General features: G+C 35.9%; 1 protein-coding gene across 1 annotated transcript; it reads right to left on the bottom strand.

Moving 5' to 3' along the window:
- Nucleotides 1-455: 455 nt before the first annotated feature.
- Nucleotides 456-959, bottom strand: LOC149197542 (uncharacterized). Its single transcript, XM_089408718.1, has one exon. It carries the CDS (start codon nucleotides 957-959, stop codon nucleotides 456-458), a length of 504 nt encoding a protein of 167 aa, XP_089264844.1.
- Between the last annotated feature and the right edge of the window lie 20,446 nt (nucleotides 960-21,405).

Here is a 21,405-nt window from a genome sequence, read left to right as displayed (position 1 = left end):
TTTGAGGATGTGGGGGGGAAGAGAGAGGCGAAAGGGAATGATGGAACAATTGTAGAGAAAACATGCAGAGGGAATGAGAGGGAACATGGGATGGAGGGGGTGAGATGTAGAGGAGATGTTGTAACATGTGATACAGAACTAGAAACAAAAGCAGAGGAGATGGGGTAAGAGGTGGTACCCGCTTTCCTCGCGGTCTCAGTAGCTGCCCTGGATCGCATCATGGGAGGTGACGGTGTTCTACACGAGCATGTTACAGCCTGAGGGGGGACCGCATGAATAGAAGCCCTAGTTGTCAGAATGGGAGGACATTCCGAGAGAGGAGCAGATTGACCCTTATTGCCATCAGCTACAATCGATGATTCCGGAGCCTTTTTTACCAGAGGGCATTCCTTGAAAATGTGACCAACCTTGTGACACCTCCTGCAGCGAAATGAGACTCCCTCATAGTCCAGGATCTATACCTGAGTGACATTTTTCCACTGCAGTGTAATTTTCTCCTCCAAACCCTCCCGAGTGTCCAAATGGACAAGAATGCGAGCAAGGGTTCGATTCTTTGTCTGGATGTAGGATCTGTCATAGTCAAGATAGGTACCAAGCGTGTTCCCGATCTGCACGAAGACATCCTCTGACCAGTACTGTAGAGGGAGCCCTGAAAAATGAACCCAGAGAGGTCCAGTGCCTATCTGTTCCTGTTCTGGATCAAACATCGGGTTCCAACACTTGAGAAGGACTGGGGCCATCTCAATATGCCAGTAGCGGGCAAGTACCAAATGTGTGAATTCTTCCTTTGTGAAATGTAATGCAAACCATCCGCGGGGAAGGATCTGCACCTCCGACAGTTCTTTCAGAGTATTTCCCCAGATTTCTTGGACCCAGAGTGTTAAACGCTCTACCGAATAAGCCCTTCCCCGGACATGACCAACCAGGATAGTGCTTGACTTGTCCGCAATCTCTCCCATTGATAAACCCTCGCCAAAATTAATCGTGAAATCCTTTGATGTGGCTTTAATGCACTTTACCTTTCTTTTGCAGGTCCGTGGCGCAGTGGGATGATCCTGCAAGGGGTCCAAGGTAGAGATCCCTTCCTGTTGGGTCTGAGTGGCTGACTTAACCTTGATCACTGGGGTTTCAAAACAACCAGACGGTGAATTGGTAGCCGAAGAGGACGGGATGAAACCCTGAAGAGAAGGCCCCACGGAAGGGTTTTCAGCAGTGCCAGACGTGACTTGTTCCTAGAGCGGAAGGGAGGTATGCCTTTGGTAAGCGTCCTCCGGGGGGTCTGGTTCGAAGGATGGGGAGGGCGGTGAGACCGCAGAGAGCAAATGGAGGGTGCCTGGAGAAAGCGGCGGGCAATATAATGCAGGGGAATCAATGGAAAGAGTGCCGAAATGAAGGGAGGAAGCAGAGAGACTCGGAAGGGTGACCACTAGAGTAGAGTAGGACGAAGCGGATACGGAAAGCACAGGGGTGACAGAAAAGGACCGGCTAGGGTTAGGTCTACTAAATATGGGTTGGCCAAGAAATGGATCCGACAAGTAGTCCACCATCTCGATATCCATGTCATCATCCATCCTAAACAGGAGTGAAAACGACACCTAGAGACCAACGACGACAGGAGGCAGCTGCAACAAAGACGGATGCAGACAAGTAGCCAGCCGGAAAGTCTGCAGGGTAAAAAATGTCGAGACTGCAGTAAAACTGCAGATTACCCTAACCCTAAATGGTGCAGCGCGAGCGAGAGCTCCATCTTCCTAGTCCTTATGTATATAGTAACATAGATTGTACTCAGATTATTTCACTACAACATAATAATAAAAACCTCAGTTGCTTCATTTGTTTTCCCAAGTTGGGTTTTTCCGAGGACATTTGTTCAAAAATAATTGTGTCATATTTTTATGCGTGTGTGCTAGATTTTCTCAGTTTCTAGTGATATTTTCTTCTGTAGTTTATTTGTGAAGATCACAATGTGAATTATTTGATATTTGTCGTAGCAGATAAATTGTTAAATAAATTAACAATTAGGAAAACAATTTCCAGTTGCTGTGATATATGAAATTTTCACACGGTATCAGAGCATGAGTGATCAACCAGGAAGATCAATAGTGGAGAAGGGAATTTGGTTGTTCAAAGGGAGCAACATACCAAAATTTGCAAAGGTTGCACTGTACCTAGACATACAGTTTGAATTGTTAGGAAAGGGTTCAATTGTTAGTTGAAGGTTGGAATGAAAGTTGCTTTGCCCAGGATAATGATTCCAGTAGTCAGAGGGAGCAACAAAAACTCATATTTTTGTTGATTAGATACCTTGGTTGGACATAGAGGGTTTTGCAGTAGTTTGCAGCAGCAAAATCAACATCAGGTGGAAGAGAAAGCACACTTAGAAGAGGGAAAAATTCTCCAAGGGGACTTCGATCTTAAAAAGTTTGGTTTTTCTAGGAAGATTGGCAGTAGCAGAGTGCATATTTCCTCACTCTAGAAGGGAGTTTGAATAGCATATCTAGTAGCTGAACAAAGGGAAATGAGGGAGTTTTCAACAAATTCCAAGATGGCCACAACAGGGCTCAGAGATCAGGACAAGTTGGAGGGAGCCTCCAACAAGTTCATTTGGAAGGCTAGGATGTCCTTCCTTTTGGATGAGCATGGTCTAAAGAACTATGTAGAAAATGTGGTAACAGTTTCCCAGGACCTTTATTAGCAGAAGGAGTACAAGAAAGAAATGGAAAAAGCAAAGAGAGTGATTTTGGATGGTGTCCGAGATCATCTAGTTTGACATGTGGCATAAAAAGGAACAACTAAGGAGATGTGGGATGCTTTGTCTGAGCTATTTCAGAGTTCTTCTGAGCAGTAGAAGATGTTTCTTCAGGAGAAGCTAAGGAACACCAAGATGCAGAAGGGCGAGAGATAGATGCCTTTATCACTCAGATTCAGGAAGTTTGAGATCATTTGTCATTTATTGAGGAGGCACCCCAACCCACAAATCTTGTACAATTGGCACTGAGTAGTGTCTCAGAGGATTAGCAGGCATTTTTCTAGAGTCTCTTGGGTAGAGACACCTTGTCGAAGTGGGACGGGATGTGGTTTGATCTACAACTTGAGGAGTTGAGGTGAGCTCTGTTGAAGAGTACCATTAGTGAAAATAGTAGTAAGGGACCGAAGAGTGATGAGGATAATGTGTCCCTAGAATATAAGGGTCCCAGTTGGGGCAGGGGGAGAAAAAGAAGGAATTTTCAAACTCAAATGCTTCAGGTGTGGTGAGTTCGGTCACTACAACACACAATGTCCTCTCAGGAAGAAGGACAAGCAGGAGAAGCAGGACCAGGCAATAACATCCACAATGATTGAAAAGCTGTCTTCCATGTTGGAAGAATATTTTTCCATGTTCGCAGCCATGCCTCCAGGAGAGAGGTAGGGAGATTTTGAGTTGTAGTCCTAGAGATTTCAAAGATAGGGAAGGAGCCATTGAGGAGTGCACCTCATGGATAATCACTTGGCTATGGGGCCCCACAATATTTGAATCAGTGTTAGAGATGTAGTCAAATTCCATAGTGGCTATTGTAGACTAGTAGTAGTCAGATACTGAGGAGCGCGGTGCAGTGTTGACAACAGAGAAGGTGGCTCAGTGCAGAGTTGGCAACAACGTGGATTATTCAGTGATAGTGTAGAGGCTAGTAGTAGTCAAGACTCAGGCAACAAATGCATTATACTGAACACATTTGATTCAGTATTTTGGATGCTTCTTAGTTGCAGTAGTTTTAGTTGCAACAACAACAAATGAGATGGAGTTGCAGTGTAGATGCAGAGTTGGCAACAATATGGAAGTCTCACTAGTAGCACATATGCAACATCAGAGTTGCACAGTGGTTGGTGGGTAGTGGCTAGACATCAACAACATGATAGAGGGGTGATACAGAGACAGGGTGTTGCATCAGCAGTCATGCAACACTAGAACACCTTCCTTGCTAAGAGGGAGTGTTATTTTTTATAGCATCAAAGGCATTCTAGTCATGAAAATTTATGGAGAGGCTAAAACGCAGGAGTTCTCCATAACCCGGAAATTTTTTATGGAAATTCCACCTAGAAGTGTATCAATTAAATTGTTAGCCCATTTTTAATTATTTCCTAAGTCTAAACTTAGGAAAATAAGTTAATTAATCAATATTAATTGAGATAAGGTGTAAATTATCTAGAAACTCACACAGATTGACAGGGAATTAATCTGAGTCCTTAATTAAGTTTTAATCTTGGCCATTGGTGTTCCAACAAAGGATTATAAGAAGGAGTTAATGGGTAGATGGAGAGCACACTTGTGGGGTTCAATTCTTTTGGCAGTTCAATTTCTAGAGAGCATCATCAGTTTCTGGAAGCCAGAGAAGGAAGCATAAATAGTGAATGGCAGAGAATGAATCTAGAGGAAGATTTTCAGATATGGTGAATGCATTTGTATAGAGGCCAAAATTTCTCTAGGAAACTGTGCAAAGGCTTCAGTGGGCCATTCAATTTTCTGAGGAAGGAAGAAGTTTTCAGTTCCATAGGCCATGCAGATGTTCCAGAGTTCGGAAGAGGCATTTTCCCAATCAACAGCAGACAAGGTGGTTTAATTAAAAATTGATTCAGGAATCACGTGTGGTAGAAAACTTTAGGTTGGTGTAGGGCCTGTGCAGGCCCAGTTGGACGATTCGTTTTTAAGAGGAAATCAAGTGCCGAAATTGCCGGGAGTGAGGGTAATTTCCCTAAGATTATTTTTGCCATTATTTTCGCTACAGGATTGCAAGTTTACGAAATCCAGATTGTACTCAGATTATTTCACTGCAACATAATAATAAAACCCTCAGTTGCTCCAATGGTTTTCCCAAGTTGGGTTTTGCCAGGGAATTTGTCCAAAAATAGTTGTGGCATATTTTTATGCCCATGTGCTAGATTTTCTCAGTTTCCAACACTATTTTCTTCTAGATTTTATTTGTGAAGATCACAGTGTGAATTATTTGATATTTTCAGTAGCAGATAAAATGTTAAATAAATTAACAATTAGGAAAAGAATTTCCAGTTGATGTGATATATGAAAATTTCACATGGTATCAGAGCATGAGTGATCAACCAAGAAGCTCAGAAGTGGAGAAGGGAATTTCGTTGTTTAAAGGGAGCAGCAAGCTGAAATTCGCAAAGGTTGCACAATACCTAGATAGGCAGTTTGATTTGTTGGTCAAGGGTTCGATTTTTAGTTGCAAGTTGGCAGAAAATTTGATTTGCCCAGGATAGTGATTCTAGTAATAAGAGGGAGCAACAACAACTCATATTTTTTCTTATAAGATACCTTGGTTGGATGTAGAGGGTTTTGCAGTAGTTTGCGGCAGCAAAATCAACATTAGGTGTAAGAGGAAAGCACACACAACATAGGTAACATTTCTCTAAGGGGACTTCGATTTTCAGAAGTTTGATTTTTCTAGGAATATTGGTAGTAGCTAAGTGCAAATTTCCTCACTCCAAAAGGGAGTTTGAATAGCATATCCAACAGATGAGAAAAGGGAAAGAGGGAGTTTTCATCAGAATTCAAGATGGCCACAACAAGGCTCAGAGATCAGAGCAGGTTGAAGGGAGCCTCCAAATATGTCATTTGGAAGGCTAGGATGTCCTTCCTTCTGGATGAGCATGGTCTAAATAATTATGCAGAAAATGTGTTAGTAGTTACCTAGGACGCCGATTAGTAGAAGGAGTACAAGAAAGAAATGGAAAAGGAAAAGAGGATGATTTTGGATGGTGTTTGAGATCATCTTGTCTCACATGTGGTAGACAAAGGAACGACTAAGGAGATGTGGGATGCTCTATCTGAGCTATTTCAGAGTTCTTCTAAGAAGTGGAAGATGTTTCTTCAGGAGAAGCTGAGGAACACAAAGATGCCGAAGGGCGAGAGCATAGATGCCTTTCTCACGGATTTAGGAAGTCCAAGATAAGTTTTCAATTTTTGGGGAGGCGCCCCAACTCACAAAGCTTTTACGATTGACACTGAATAATGTCTCAGAGGATTGGCAGGTATTTTTCTAGAGTATATTGGGTAGAGACACCTTGTCGAAGTGGGACAAGATGTGATCTAATCTACAATAGGAGGAGTTGAGGTAGACTCTATTGAAGAGTACCATCAGCAGAAACAGTAGCAAGGGACCGAAGAGTGAGGAGTAGAATGTGGACCTAGCATCTAAGGGTCCCAGTTAGGGGCAGGGGGAGAAAAAGAAGAGGAAGAAGGACTTGTCAAAGGTTAAATGATTAAGGTGTTGTGAGTTTGGTCACTACAACACACGGTTTCCTCTTAGGAAGAAGGACAAGTAGGAGAAGCAGGACTAGGCAACAACATCTGCGATGATTAATAATCTGTCTTCCAGTTTGGAAGGTGTTTTCCATGTTTGCAGCCATACCTCCAGGAAAGAGGTAGGGTGATTTGGAGTTGTAGTCCTAGAGATTGCAAAGATAGGATAGGGCATGATCCATTGTGGAGTACACCTCATGGATCATCACCTGGCTACAGGGGCCCATAATATTTAGTAGTAGGGTGGATCAGTGTCGGAGATGTAGTCAGATTCCATAGTGACAGTTGCAGACTAGTAGTATTCAGATACTGAGGAGCGTAGTGTAGTGTTGACAACATAGCAGGTGGCTCAGTGTAGAGTTGGAAGTAACACAGATTCTTCAGTGACTATCTAGAGGCTAGTAGTATCCAGTACTCGGGAGATAGATGCATCATATTGAACACATTCGATTCAGTATTTTGGATGCTTCTTAGTCACAGTAGCTTCAATTACAGTAACAACATATGAGAGGGAGTTGTAGTGTAGATGCATAGTTGGCAGCAATATGGAAGTCTCAGTAGTAGCACAAATGCAACATTAGAGTTGCACACTAGTTGGTGGGCACTAGATACACATCAAAAACGTGGCAGAGGGGTGATACAAAGACAAAGTGTTGTATCAACAATGATGCAACACTAGAACACCTTCCTTGCTAAGAGGGAGTGTTAGTTTTTATAGCATCAAGGGTGTTCTAGTCTCGAAACTTTGTGGAGAGGCTAAAAAACATGAGTTCTCCATAACCCATAAATCGTTTATGGAAATTCCAGCTAGAAGTGCCTCAATTAGATTATTATTCCATTTTCAATTATTTCCTAAGTCTAAACTTAGGAAAATGAGTTAATTAATCAATATTAATTGATATAAAGTTAAAATCCTATATAAAATCACACGGATCGATAGGGAATTAATTTGGGCCCTTGATTAAGTTTTAATTTTGGATGTTGGTGCTCTAGCAGAGGATTATAAGAAGTCGATGGGTAGATGGAGAGCACACTTATGGGGTTCGATTTCTTTGGCAGTTCAATTTCCAGAGAGTAGAAATAGTTGCCGGAAAGCCAGAGAAGGATGTAAAACAATGAGGGGTAGAACAATGAAGCTAGAGGACGATTTCTAGATCTGGTTAGTGCATTTGCAGAGAGGCCAAAATTTCTCCAGGAAGTTGCGTAGAGGCTTTAGTGGGCAGTTCGATTTGCTGAGGAAGGAATACATTTTCAATTCCAGAGACCATGAAGAGGTTCCAGTGTCAGAGAGGTGTTTTCCTAGTTAGAAGTAGGAAGGATGACTTAATTAGCAGTCAATTCATGCAACACATGTGGTAGGAAGTTTCAGGTTGATGCAGGGCTTGTGTAGACCCAGTTGGGTGACTTGCTTTCCAGAGGTAGTCTAGTGCTAGAATTTCCTAGAGTAGGGTAATTTCCCTCATATTATTTTTGCCAGTATTTTATCTGTAGGATTTCCAGTTTATGACATCCATATTGTACTCAGATTATTTCATTGGTGCATAATAATAAAACCCTTAGCTGCTGCATTGATTTTCCCATGTTGGGTTTTCTGGGGAAATTTGTCCAAAAATAACTGTGTCATATTTTTATGTGTGTGCTAGGTTTTATCAGTTTCTAGTGCTATTTTCTTTTGCAACTTATTTATAAATATCACAATATGAATTATTTGATGTTTGTTGCAGTAGATAAACTGTTGAATAAATTAACAACTAGGAAAATAATTTTTGATTGTTGTGATAGATGAAAATTTCACGAGGGAGAGGAAGAGGGAGGGAGAGAGAAATAGATAGATATGTAGAGAGAGTGATAGATAGATAGATATGGAGAGACAATGTGTCTATTTGGGGGGCGAGATAGAGGGAAAAAAAAGGAGAGGCGAAGGGAGATAAAGATATAGATGGAGGAGGAAGAGGGAAGAAAAGAGAGTCAGAGAGAGGGAGGGAGGGAGAGATAGATATATATGGAGAGAGGAAGAGTGCGTGTGTTTGGGGGGGATGAGATAAAGAGAGAAAGAAGAAGAGATGGAGGGAGATATAACCATCCTAGATCCATTTTAGCCCCAAATCTATCAAGTGCCAAGAGGGATCAAATATCTCAAGGTGCAAACCTTTCCTCAATTTTTACACTCAGAAAAGAGGTTTGCACATCAAGAGATTTGGTCCCTCTCGACACTTGATAGATCTGGGGTTAACATGGATCTAGGATCGTAAAATAAATGTTGTGATTAAAGTGTGTGTATATGTATATATATGAGATAATTAATGAGTTGTTTTTTAGAGTTCCATTTTGATCAAAACATGTGTATGAAATGTATTTATAATAATCATGTCCATTAACTATTAATTTCTTCCTTTTGTGCCTAAAGATTCTCCCAAGATGAGTATGGTAGAGATGTTGTAATGTGATGTAAACATTTAACTTAGTCAAAATAAAATAAAATTAAAATAATCTTATGTTAAAATTAAAATTCTACGTTATTATTTTTATTTTTATTAATTTTTGTTGGGTAGCTAAGGTAAACTTGATTTGGTCAAGTTATTGGTAGTTTTTGAGCTACAAGTTTATGATAACCCATTTTGTTGGGTAGCCAACGTAAACTTGACTTGGTCAAGTTATAAGTGGTTTTTAAGCTACATGTTTATGAGAACCTTGAAGGTTTTAACACTGTATAGAAATTACTCGCAGAAAAATATAAAATGGAGAGAACAAAAAATATACATAGAGATTTTTCTTTTGGAACCCAAAACTAGGAAAACCAGATTGATTTTTCATTATATTTCTTTCAATGTTATAATACATTATATACATGTCGAAGCATTCATAAACCCCTATTCCATTAACCCTAGATTAGAACATAATTGTAGTTCCCTTAGCCAGATCTACAAAATACCATGGGAAAAATCATCATGCCCAAAACCATGCTTAAAAATATGGGTAGGTCCTCCCACCATCCTTGGGACCCCCCCCCCATCCTTGGGTCCACATAAAAAAATCGAGCCACTACCCTGAACCCCAATGCAAGGGAGCTATCGCCCTTTGCAACCCCTCACTACACCTGACACAACGTAACAACGCTTAGGAGTATTTGTGCAAAGAATATAACACATACCCAACAAACCCATGGTATTCATATGGAAATACAACCTATTTAATGGGGGGGATTAAACCAGCCTAGATCCATCTTAACTTTGAATTTACCAAGCATTGAGAGGGATCAAATCTCTTGATATGCAAAGAGATTTTCTCCCTCTTTGTGCTTGGTAGATCTGGATTTAAGATGGATCTAAGTTGGTTTTATATTTATCAAGATTCCTTGTGTGACTACCTATTGGTTGTTGGCATGTAGGACATGGAACCATTACATGGATTCAAATTTTCCTTTGAGGGTTCTAATTATAAAGAGGACATGATCCAACTTGTTGTCCTTTGGAAATGTTCCATGAGTCATATGCCTCATGTTAATTGTGGAATTCCCAAATACCAATAACTTGTGTATGCCCCACTAGTGTTCCAATCAAAGACCTTGGAGCAATGCATATTCTTTTGCTTGGTGATTTGTCATATGAACAAGATTCCATGCAAAACTATACTCTAGGATTTATCTTGGTAAGGAAAAAGCTCCCTATGCACTTGTCACTCCTTGAATTGTAAATATATTAACCAACCTAGATCCATCTTAACTCCAAATCAATCAAGCGGTGAGAGGAATCAAATCACTATCTTCAGGTGCAAACCTCTTTTACAATGAAAATAGATTGGATCCCTCTTGGTGTTTGGTAGCTCTAAAGTTAAGATGGATCTAGGTTGGTTTAGGAAAAACCACGGGCTGGAGAATTATAACTAACACAACTATATAAATTAAATGGTTGTAAAAGTTGATAGACATCAATCCATGATAAGCATCAAAATACTTAATTCATGGTACATTTCACGTTGCTAAAAAAAAAACTAAATTATAACTATATCTTAAATTATGGGCCAATATCATGGCTTATCAATACCACATGCCTAAAAGACCATAATTCATTTGATATGACACATATTCATATCATTTTTTTTAATTAATTAATTAAATTAAAAATGGCAAAAAGGGCATAACCACTTTGGAGATGAATCTTAACCTTTGATTTTTGAATACTACTATGAATATTTTAGAATATTTCACATAGGTTAAATCCCTACCATTTACCTAATAGTTATTGATAATTAAACTATTCTCTAGGATTCTTCTAGATAAGAAAAATGCCCCTTTTGTCACCCCTTGAATTGAAAATATATTGATAGTGTTAATTGTGTTGTGATTATTGAATTATAACCAACACAACTATATAAATTAAATGGTTCTCAATCTATGATAAGCATAAAAACACTTAATTCATGATACATTTCACGTTGTTAAAATTTAAAAAGAAATCATAAAATTAACTAAATTATAACTTTATTTTAAATTATTATTATTATTATAAAAGAATTAATATATAAGACATATATACATTTAAAAAATATGTAACAAGATTATTAACTATGGAATTTCCCTTGCCTTACCATGGATAAATTTTAAAATAGGCTTTGTTAGAATATGGCAGGCTAGTACAATGACTTATCAATACCACATGCTAAAAAACCATAATTCATTTGATATGACACTTATTCATATGATATTTTTTTAATTAATCAATTTAATCAAAAAAGACAACAATGTTATAACCACTTTGGAGATAAATCTCAAACTTTCATTTTTGAATACTACTATGAATAATCACATAGGTTAAATCCCTACAACCTACCTAATAGTTACTGATAATTAAACTAGCACAAGCATATAAATTAAGTACTTGGTAAATTTTTATAGAAATCAATCCATAACAAACATCAAAACCATAATAAACATCAAAACACTTATTTCTCTAAGAGGTGCTCTCAGCCTAGTATGGAAGAGATGTTGTAATGTTATGTAAACAATTTGACTTAGTGAAAAAATAAATTATATTATTTAAAATAAAATTATAGCAAACTAATGTTCATATCTTAAGGGGGAGCTCAATTGGTGATTGAAGTAATGTGAAATCTATGAAAGCTAAGAGATCCAAGGTTCAAATCCCCTTGGTTGTAACCCGATTTACGAAGAGGAGGAAAAATCGTAGACCCCCAAAAGTTTACTAGTAGTTACATGTCAAGGAGGCTGCTGGGTTCCTCTAGGATACAAAAAAAATATTGTTATGGTAGTTTAGGGGTGGCAAGAATGGGAGGGGTTATTTTATGCCCAGACGAACAAACAAAGATTTAATATGCATGGGGATTGGGCACAACAACCAATAACCAAACGAAATACCTAGCGCTATGGTATGACTTAGAAATTGCAATGGCAAAAAATCTCCAAATTAACAATATTCAAGGATTTAATGATATTGATAAGAAAGTTGTGGAAATTCAAAGGAATGCAAAGCATGGATACTCCTCCTATTCTCCAGAGGATCATTTTGCAAACAAAACAATTCGAGAAAATCAAATTCTTCCATGTGTTACGACAATTGAACATGTTGGCAGACTCATTGACCAACAAACTAGTCACACTAGAGTAAGGGAAATTATAATTGGCCATGGGTTGATCCATACTTCACCCATTCCATGAATATTGAATACAATTATCAAGGCATTAATTTCCAAGTTAATGGCTTACACAATTGGATATTTGAACGAATCTCCATGGAGAAGGCCACTCAAGCATTCCTCCTTTCAAGTACATGGACTACAGCCTGTAGGATGGTATCGATATGCAAGACTCAGTGGAATACATATATTCCTTGGCCACACAACTTCATGAAACAAAACTCCTGTCCAAAACATAATAGCATATGGTGAAATTTGGTGGTGAATCACAAGAACATGTGGCATAAGGTGTTGATGCTTCGAGGTGGCAAATAATTCACACAAGCGAGGGGAACCTCGGCCTTGGTAGAGAATCCAATCCACTATAGATTAATGTTAATTCTCCTATACCTCTATAGCATGCGAATGACACTTCGAGGAGCATGACAAGATTCAAGTATGGATTTGGCGACGAATTTGACAACCCATAAGTTCAACAATACAGGGAGGAAATCCACAGGAAAGTTTTCTTATAAACGACATTGTACGATTCTTCAATTATAGACCATGCTACTGCTAAGCATTCACAACTATGAACATAGGTGGTCATTATCCCGGGAAGCCTGAAGCACGGAGCAACTTATTTTGGTATTGGAGAACTTGGGCGACTAGACACAGTAGGATGAGCGAACCAAATGCAACAAGTTGTTGCAAAGGCTATTGGAATTGGTTGAAGGGCTGTTGCGTTCCCTTGATCAAAAGAACCCATCGGAGGGTCAAGAATGGTGGAATTTTCAATTGCTTATGAATACCAAATTTGAATTACTACAGGACAAACTCGAGCAATTCCAACTTGATATCATGAAGACTTGGTTGTGCCTAGACATCAAGGTGGCGACTTTGGAGGATAGACTCAGCCATTGTGCCTTGGCTACTTTAGAGGAAAAAATCAGCCGTGGTGCTTTGTTTAATGTCAGAGAGGTTGGAACCAACAATGAGTCTGAAAGGAAAAAGGCCATGCATGGAAAGGAGGTAGGGACAACAAGAACAATGAGATAAACATGGAACATCATGCGACACAGAGAGATGGGCGAATCTAGATCTTTTTGATAAATAATTTGCATATTTTGAATTTTTTTGATGTCAAGTAAGTTTATATTATTATGAGTATATTGAGGTGATTATAGTCGACACCTATTTAGAATAGTAGGCAAATGCTGCCATAAAAATAGGTCTTCAATTTTGTGGATCTCTGAAAGGAATGTTTTGTTGGAACAAGAAGACATTTTTAAGGGACTTCAGCCATAATCCCGTTCTTTTTTTTTTTAATATAAATGCTAACTGTTCCTATATATATAAGGATAAGGTAAATTTGAGGTCATATAGTCAATTTATCATTATCAATTTTTGGCTCTAGGTTTTGACAACCCATGGTTTTTCCAATGGTATTCTTATGTGATATAATACCTCTCTCTCTCTCTCTCTCTATATATATATATATATATATAACGAACCTAGATCCATTTTAACTCCAAATCTACCAAGAATAAAGAGAGATCAAATCTCTCAAGGTGCAAAACTCTTTTGTGAGTGCAAAACTTGAGGAAATGTTTACACCTTGAGAGATTTGATTCCTATCAACACTTGATAGATAGGTAGTTAAGATGGATTGGTTTTATGCTACATCTCACATTGCTAAAATTTATTTAAAGAAAAAAAACTAAATTTTATTTTTATTTTAAATTATTATATTAATTACAACTTTATTTTAAATTATTATTATTATTATTAATGATAATTTTTTTAATATATATGATAAACATATATATATTGAAAAAAGTATGTAAGAAGATTCTTAGCCATGGATATTCACCTCATTTTATCATGGATAACTCATTTTATATGATATTTGTTCATAATTAATTTAATTATAAGGGTAAAAAGGGCAAAACCACTTTGGAGATAAATCTCAACCTTTGATTTGTGAATACTACTAAAAATATTCTACAATATTTCATGGAGGTTAAATCTCTACCATCCACCTAATAGTTACTAATAATTAAATTAAAATTCTTGAAGTACTATTCCAAATAGACATGTCTATGGATATAATTAAATTGTGGAATCCCTATTTCAAAATAGACACAATAGATATTAATATTGATTGTGTTATAATTTTTTGGTTATATTAAAAAAATCATGTTTTCCTTATTGTTTTTTAAAGCGATAAAATTCATCACAATTTATTGGTCAGTAGGTAACTAGAAGAGTTATGGTTGGTTACTCTTTGTAAATGTAAGTTGACTCATCATTTCTTTTAAGGGAAACCATCTACCTAAAATAATTTTTTGGTTGTTTATAGAGGGTCAAACTTAAACAACACTACTTAAAATAACTTCTTGGTTGTCTATAAGGAGGTAAACTTTCACTTCTATTAAACCAACCTAGATCCATCTTAAATCTGGATCAACCAACGACGTAGAGGGATTGCATTCCATAATAGATTTTCTCAAGCCTTTGGATAAGTTTAATCACAACAAATACCATAGACTATGCAATACCACATATCCACATATTTATAAAAAACATTGATAAACTCAGCAAATGACTAACTCAAACTTATATAAGTATTATTTTTAGTTTTGACCTATAATAGATCTTCTCAAGCCTTTAAATAAATTTAATCATAACAAATGCCATAAATTATGTAATACCACATATTTATTAAAAAAAAAATTAGTAAACTCATCAAATGGGTAACTCAAATTTATATATAATTATTATTTTTTAATTTTTAATATTAATCTAGGCACATTATACTACATAACACCTTATATTACTTTTACAACATAGTTATCATATTGGGTGACTCTGGGCACAATGAGTATGAGATGTTAAAAGGTTTAATATGGAAGTCAACCTCTTAAAACAAAAACTGCAATTTTAATATAAAGACGGTTTATATTTACATTTTAATAAATAAAGTTATTAAAAAAATCATGATGTAATTAAAACATTAAAATTTAAATAATTAATTGTGTTTTCAAGTTAATTTTAATTCTGAGAGGTGTCTCGAATGATGTATTATGGTCATCCATGATATCAATAAGACTTTTGATATGATTTTGTTTGGGGTAATTTTGAGATTAATAATGCAAAACAATGTTATGAAAATTAATGAAATAAAATATGTGTTTTTATGTGAGATTTTTTGAAAAATTTTTTGATTTATTTTTTAATTTAATTTGTTTAGAATTTGACATCACAAATTTGACAAGTGATTTTTTCATAAGTGTAATGTTTTAAAAGTTTTTGAGGGTCTTGAATCTATATATACAATCAAAAAACAATTTAAATAATATAAATTAATATTTAACCGTAATTTGTTCACCATATTCTAAACAAAAATCTGATAAAAACTCTATAAAATCTCACCTCTAAACAACTCACAACAAAATAATATTATAAAAATTTACATTGAAAAATCATATTATAAAGAATAGATGAACCTTGATTTTGGTTTTTAAATCTTGTAGACTTGAAAGGGTAAGATATATATCCCATTTGTAAGTCCATGACAATTTTTTATTTTATTTTTCTCACCTAGGTGGAAAAACCTATCAACTCAGGTGTCAAAACCAACAGTGAGGACAACCATCTCTGGCTGCTATCCGCGAATGTCGGTTTGACTCATCACAGTTAGATAGGAAAACCACGCCACCTGAAATAACCCGCTGGTGGTCCGTAAGGGAGCAGGCTCATCACTCCTGCCAGATGCCTCTGGGTCTTGGGCCGTTAACCTGTTTCCTTACGTCCGAGGAAGACGAGCTCTTAGCCAAGCAGAAGCAATGTTTTTTTTATTTTCTCGTGGGTACAATTTAATTATTGTGAATTGTAATTATATGAATTTGTTTTATGAAAAAAAAATTAAATAAATTTTTGAAAAATAAAATAGTAACCTCGACTAAATGAATGTTAGTGAGTGATTGAAATCCCTTTGAGTTGAGATATTATAATATATTTTCTTTTATTGGTTCAATTTTTTTTTAACATTTAACAATTCAATATTTATAAATATTTGGTAAATATGAAAATTTACATCTTTACACATTAATAATAAATTATTTTTAAAACATTTTAAAATTAAAATGGTAATAAAAAATATACTAAGGAAATAAAAGTATTATAACTTTTATAATTAAAAGGACAAATGCCAATTTTTTTTAGAGTGGAATTGTTAATTGTGAAAATATATTAAAAATTTGGCAGCGTGTTGACCGAAAAGAGTGAAGTTGTTGTTAGGTGTGAGAGTAGGTAAATGAAAAGTTGGTGTGAAGTATACATAAGAAAGTGGGTGGGTGGAAAATCATCTTTTTTCATTATATATTAATTAGGTCTATCACATCTAAACTTTCGCTTGCCCTCACAAGGTATGAAAGACATCAAAGATTCTCATGGTTATACTCCTCAAAGTGTTAGAAATACTTTAATGTCACCTCATTACTAGTTGGTCAAGGTTTTATTTATATAAGTCAGTTGGGTGTTTTTTTGGTCAAGGTTTGATTTATATGAGCGAGTTGAGTGTTTATTTTGTTTAATTATTTTGCAATTATTTGAAATATTTATATGTAAATAAAAATTTAATTAAGTTTTTGAGGGATAGTTAAATTGATAAGTATTGTAAAAATGAAGTGTTATGTATTGGTTTTTTCTATAAAATGTGGGTTATATGTTGGATCATTGAGCTAGGGTCCATGTTTTTTGTGTTACTTCTTCCCCACATAGGGATTGAATCTGCGTTTGAGTTGGTGGCAGTATTCTCTACTACGTCACTTTAGGGACTCAACATGGTGGGGGTTTCCTTTTCATGCTCGGTTCTTGTCTATGGAATGTGGTACCCAAGCAAATTTTTTGTTTGGTTCTAAAGGCTTGCAACTGGTTACCTTCTCCTTCTTCCTAGATGGTAATTTTGTGCTCGAGTGGCCTTGGCTTCTTAAGTTGAGTCATTGTCGTCATTTCAATGTATTATCAACTATGAATTTTGTTAGACGATATCTCGTTGCACACTCGTCACCCCTTCTATGCAGGAACTACTTTGTCCTTCGTTAGGCGGGTGGAAAATTATTTGTCCTGGGGATTTCCACTGGTCACATGTTGTTGTGTAACTCTTTGGGGAATCTTAACGACTATATTTTTGTATGTACCTTCTCCCTTTACCGTAAATTTTCCTAAGGTCCTCCATTGTCAAACCAACTTATTTTTTGTTGTTTAGATGGCTTCCCAACAAAGAATTCTCAGTCGCCAATGTGGTTCGCCAAGTTCCTCCTCCCACCACCATCATTTGTTTGGGTGGGAATCAATGGCTAATTTCTTTGATACAGTTCCCCCTGAGGTGAGGAAGGAAATCCTCCTTCTTGAATCCAAGGAGTTTAGAGATCATACTTACTTCTCTAATTCAAAAATCGGAGGTGCCTCTCTTAAGTAGGTTCCCGACCCAAGTAAATTTTAGAAGAGAAAACTCCACTTCCTGCACTTTATCTTAGTGCACCAACAAATAGAAACTCCCATGCGTATGGTCATTAGGGACAAATAAGTGAATAACTACAAATTGTTTGTGGGTCAAGAGGACATCAAACGAATCCTTAGGGATATCCCTACAACCTAGATGAAATCGTCACCCGACTTTCAAGGGTGGAGAAATATGTTGACTTAGACTATAACACTGAATCAGTGGAGGTCAACGATACTCTAGGTGTCATTAATGAGCCTCCACCCAACATTATTCCTCCAAATGATCTTCCTCAGGGGAATTCCTCACCCCTCTCCCCTGTCATTATCTCGGATTGAGATGGTCAGCGTCATGATGACACTAAGTTTACCTTGTTCTTCGGTTGATGTTTTCTAGTGGTGGAGGTTTCACAACTCTCCTAGATAGTCTACATGCTCCCCTTTCAAGCACGTTTTGGGTTTTGGATGTTTGTTCGACTCTAGTTTCATTTTCTTGCTTTTATATCAAGGACTGGAACAATGTAAAAAACATGCTCTTTTCCTTAGTTTTGTTACTTGTAATCTTGTTAGTCATCTTCAAAAACATTTCTCTCTATGGGATTATAACTTACTTCTGAAAGAAGCCTCTGTTTCAAGAGGAAGTGTTAGGATGAATCAATAAACCTTACTCAGTTGATGTAGACTTTTTTTTTAAATAGAAATCTCTTGATAAAGTTAAAAAAAAAAGTGTCACATACTTGGAGATTTGAGATTCAAATCCCCCCAATTTAGTCGTGTTTGTGAAAGGGGCATATGTAGTCACCTAGGGATTATAATGGTAGTGGTTGAAATCAACTTTGTGTCATGCAAGTCTAAACTAACCCAATTATGGATTCCTCTAATCACAATAATAATAATAATAAGTAGTTATGTGTTATGGTTTGATGTTGGATTTGGGTAGTGGTTATTATAATGATTTGGGTCAAATATTGGTGGTGATAACATTATATTTTTGTGTGGCTTATTATTTATAGATTAATAATGGTGTTAATTATTATTTATATTTTGGTAAATATGATTTTATCATTCATTAAACATTGTGATTTGTAATTTAATAAAAATAATAATAAGAAGAAGAATAAGTAGTAGTAGTTATGAGTTATGGTTTAATGTTGGTTTTGGGTAGTGGTCGTTCTAACGATTTGGGTCAAATATTGGTGGTACTGACATTCTATTTTAATTTACGTGGTTTATTATTTATAAATTAAAAATGGTATTAATTATTATTTATATTTTGATAAGTATGATTTTTAATGTATTAAACATTTTTGTTTGTGATTTATTAATATTATTAATGTAATGATTTGTTGAAGTATTGATGTTTTTTCTTTAAATTTATAATTATTAAATAATTTTATATTAAAGTAAATGCTTATTTTCGACTATATCTTTGTTTGAGATTAGATAAGAAAGAGAATTTAATGTTACATCCCTCTATTCTTTTTATTAATCAAAAGAATCAATAGACCTGTTACTTGTCATAGAGGAAACCTAAGATTGAGTCAGTGGGAATATCCCTATACTCCTAAGCCCGACAAATTGACCACAAGCCACACTAGACAGGTAAACCGAGTTTCAAACCTAGGCAAGGCCCCTATATTAGTTGGAAAATGCATTCTGTTGTAGGAAATCCAGTATTCGGCCTAGCACGATGGGCTACCTCCTTCTCTTCTTATTAATACCTACCTCAAACCCTAAGCGGGTTTCACCTTCTAGAAGTAGTCTAATGCAAATTGTGGCTAGCCATAACAAGGAGGTCCATGGGTGGTGGATAAGTGTGGAGCAGAGATTGCTCTTGTGCATCACAATGGTTGTGCAACAAAGGTTAGATCACTCTATGGATCTTTGTTATAGATGCTTATGAATCTCTACTCTTGGGCCTTTGCATACCATTGGCCTCGATGACTCTTCTTTGTTTCCCATTTTTTGCATCAAATATATATGTATTTGCTCATTTTAGTGGTCGTTGACTTGGATATAATGTTTGGCTTTAAGGGTTGGGTCAATGACCTTGACCTCTATGTTGCAACTTTTTCTTAAGGTCTCTAGAGATAGGGTTTACCCACCTAACATGCATTCCACTCTTACAAGTGTTAATGTGCTATTGAGGGTTTTCATATGAGGTGGATACATTAGAGTAGACCTCATGGAGAAATATTTTTTCTTGGGGTATGGTGGCAGTTTGTAAGAGGGTTGCCATCTCTTGTGATGGTTGGATCAATGATCTACCACAACTAGTTTGGTTGGTGGTTTCCATCTCACTTGACGTCAATCTCCCTATGTGATATGTTAACTAGGGTTTAATCTATTATTGCCTATTGTTTTGTGCTTAATGTGATTTGCGAAGTGTGTCCTCCCTTCATAATCTATTAACAATCTACGAGGAATGGTCTCAATTATGATTTATGTAAGAGCTTGTAGAGATGAATTTGCATATTTGAATGACATAGTTTCATTGTTACTAGATTTGACTATATTAAAATATTCAAAATAATAAATCACAAACTTCCCCAAAACTAAATGAGAACCTATCCTTGTATTTAAGTGTGGCATAGTTTTTCCTTCTTCTTTTTTAAATCAAGCAGTTGGGGGGAATTAATAACTAGGTATAATATCACTAGCTTGTCACAAGGTTGAAACTCTTGGGTTGGCACTATAACAACCAAATTTTGTATGCACAACACATAAGCATGTGTCAGTGTTTAATCAAGGGATTTGAATTAAGGTGGGTGGCAAACACACTAATATCCCCTAAATGCAACATAGTTCTGTGAATATATCACTAAGTAATAACCACATTATCATTATAAGGACGAAATAAGTTAACAAGTGAAAAAATTTAAATAATTTTTTTTCCAAAAAATCTTCCCCATATTTAGCGTGAATTTTATTGGAAGTTATAACTCCACATATTGGTAAAAAATTTCACCAAAGAACTTCATTGTTGAGGGTTTTGGGTTTATTGTAAGAAATATAATTAGAGAATTCAACTATATACACCTTCAAATTAACTTTGATTTATACTCAGTATTCTTTATATCTAAACTGCATGTCTTTGGTAGTTTTTTCTAAAACCAGGAAAAATGTATCATCCTCTACTAATTTAGCCTTTTTTTATTCAATTTCAAGACCTCACAAGCAACATCATCATTATATATAAATAAATCTTCTCATCTAAAAGAATCTACAATTTAGCCTTTTTTATTCAATTTCAAGACCTCACAAGAAACAACATGATTATATATAAATAAATCTTCCCACCTAAAATAACTCATTAGTGGTTTGTACGGAAAAGTTCCACTCTTACCAGATGCCTTTGTGTCTTGGATCCTATTTCCTTACATTTAAAGAAAATGAACTTTAAACCAATCAAATCAATTTTAGCTCATACTCTAAGTCAAAAAAAATATTTACCATTTTTAATCAATTTCCAGTAAAAAGCTAGCATCTCATTTAAATCCATTAAACCTATTTATAAAAAGACCATACACTCCGAAAACAACAACCAGCTCTCGTATAATATACAAAATTAAAATAAACTGATTACAATTTAATCCCTTACTTTAAATATATTAGCAAACTTATCTTTAAAAAGCACCTTGGTAATTACTAAACCAACTTCTCAATCAATTTTACTCCCAAAAATGAATCCAAGTTTGGTTGAAATTGAAAGTCTACCAACTCTTGAACAAATCCTTGCATTACATGTCGAATACTTATTTGATTGACAAAAAGTCTTCCCACTTTTGAGCAAAGCCTTTCCATGGTTGTTGCTTATTGGTATAGGAAAATATAAAGACAAAATAGAATGATGATTAAAAATTAAATTTCTGTTTGGTCAACATTGAAAGCCTTTTCAATGTTGTTGCCTATGGAAAAAACGGAAAGAAAAGGTGAAATGGTGATAAAATAGGATTGCTTACAAAATG

The sequence above is a fragment of the Pinus tabuliformis genome, chromosome 2_2 (genome assembly GCF_031772625.1).
Source record: "Pinus tabuliformis cultivar Carrire ecotype Pingquan chromosome 2_2, CPIR1, whole genome shotgun sequence".
Classification (NCBI taxonomy): Eukaryota; Viridiplantae; Streptophyta; class Pinopsida; order Pinales; family Pinaceae; genus Pinus; species Pinus tabuliformis.
This window is presented reverse-complemented; position numbering and strand designations above follow the sequence as displayed.